General features: G+C 54.0%; 1 protein-coding gene across 1 annotated transcript in view; it reads left to right on the forward strand.

Moving 5' to 3' along the window:
* Positions 1 to 1429: 1429 nt before the first annotated feature.
* Positions 1430 to 1734, forward strand: part of LIX1L (Lix1 homolog (chicken) like) — a gene marked incomplete at its 5' end in the record, with an annotated part of 5851 nt that continues 5546 nt past the window's right edge. Inside the window, one exon of the mRNA XM_009334800.1 lies at positions 1430 to 1593. Within this exon, the coding sequence (XP_009333075.1) occupies positions 1430 to 1593 (164 nt within the window). The remainder of the gene's footprint in view (positions 1594 to 1734) is intronic.

Genomic DNA, 1734 nt, shown 5'->3' on the forward strand with positions numbered 1-1734 from the left:
GTCCTTTTAACAGCTCTTGCGTTAGCGAGGGGCTGCTGTAATCTGTTTTGCAGATCGCCTTGCTTCAAAGCGATCGCTGAGGTTAAGAAGGCTCAGAGAGGGAGCGCTGAGGAGGAGCTGAGGGCAGGCTTTTCCTACAGCTACCTGTCAAACTCTTCAGCACAGGAAGAAGCTTGGAGCAAATTCGATGGGAATCGGAGCGTTAGACACTACGAGGGTCGTTTTTCTTGCCCAAACCTTGACAAGGTAAAGGGTGGGTAAATCAAAGGAAATCCTCGCGGCGCTGGGGGTTCAAAAATGAGGAGAGAGAGCGGACAGGTGCCTCGTTGTCGCAGCACCTCTAGTTCTTGCATGCCTACTGAAATAAGACGAATTTAATCCCATGGATTTGGGCCGCAAGCTGATTGCCGCGAGGGCGGTGTGCATTGGTTGGCTGTGCGCGGTGTGGACTAGCTGCTGGGTCCTTAAAGCTGGGTAAGTGCTCGAACCCCGTCTAGCAAATTTGGTGCTCCGGAAGAGGTGCCTGCTTAAAAACGACTTCTCCTGAAAAGACCGCAATTACCGAAGTCAGCGAGGGCTAACGTCGTAGGCTCTGGTTTCCGAACCGGGATGGAAAAAAGCACTTACTGTAACAAAGCTAACCCTGGTCTCAGCCTGCGGTTCGCCGTCAGGTTACACGTCCCCCCCGTGCCGAACGGCACAATCGAGATTCTCCGAGCAGATGTTTCCATTCTCCTCTGTGCTGTTGTCGCACGCTCTCGATGTGGCAAAGTCAAATACTCCCACCCAAATTACAGGGAGTTCTGCCAGAAGGCCTCAGCTGGGTAGCTTTACGCCTCAGGTCACTTCTCGTGTCTCCGTCGTGTCGTTTTGAGCTGGGTACGCGATGTTCAGCGTAAAGGCAGGTGGTTTCTGCAGGTCTGACAGTGCACGCGCAGGTCAGCTGCTGTGTTTTTATCTTAAATGTAAGAATGTCAATATTGAGGATCCGGTGAGGCAGGTGGGCAAACCCGCTGAGCCTGTTGACAGCCCTCTTACGGAGGAAAAATGCCTCGCTGCCCTGCTGCTTTGCAGCCTTTTTCCAGTCCTCTTCTGAAAGCTTTTCCCCAAGTCTGCTGGAACGAGAAGAGCTTTTCTGTAGGAAGCTTTGGTTTATCACTCGGCGGTTCTCCTTAGGTTCCTCTCGCTGGGAGAGGCGTGTTTGTGTTGACATCCTGCACCTACAGCTTCCCTTGAAGCCGAGGTTTTTTAATAGGAGACATAACTGAGCTCCCTGGGCAGGGCCCTGCTTGCGTAGGTGGGAATACACCGACATTTATGCTGTTCTGTTTCTGGATGCGGCCGCTCCCGGCGGGTGATACCTGAGGAAACCGGCTTCCCAGGCTCTTGTTTTCTGTGTCTGAACTTGATTCTGTTTCTGTCTCCTCAGTGAACGTCGTGGAGGCCCTTCAGGAGTTCTGGCAGATGAAGCAGTCGCGTGGCGCCGATCTGAAAAACGGAGCTCTCGTGGTGTACGAGATGGTCCCTTCCAACAGCCCCCCCTACGTCTGCTACGTCACCTTGCCGGGAGGGAGCTGCTTTGGCAGTTTCCAGGTACGGTCGCTTGGGTGGAGGCTCTCCCTGCGGGGCGGCTCGCTCTCCAGAGGCAGCGCCCTGAGAATCTGTCCCCAGCAGAATTAGTGCTCAAATACCTTCCTGCGGTGGGCACAGCCTTAACGTTTTCCAGCTGATCTG

The sequence above is a fragment of the Pygoscelis adeliae genome, unplaced genomic scaffold (assembly GCF_000699105.1).
Source record: "Pygoscelis adeliae isolate BGI_AS28 unplaced genomic scaffold, ASM69910v1 Scaffold1222, whole genome shotgun sequence".
Lineage (NCBI taxonomy): Eukaryota > Metazoa > Chordata > Aves > Sphenisciformes > Spheniscidae > Pygoscelis > Pygoscelis adeliae.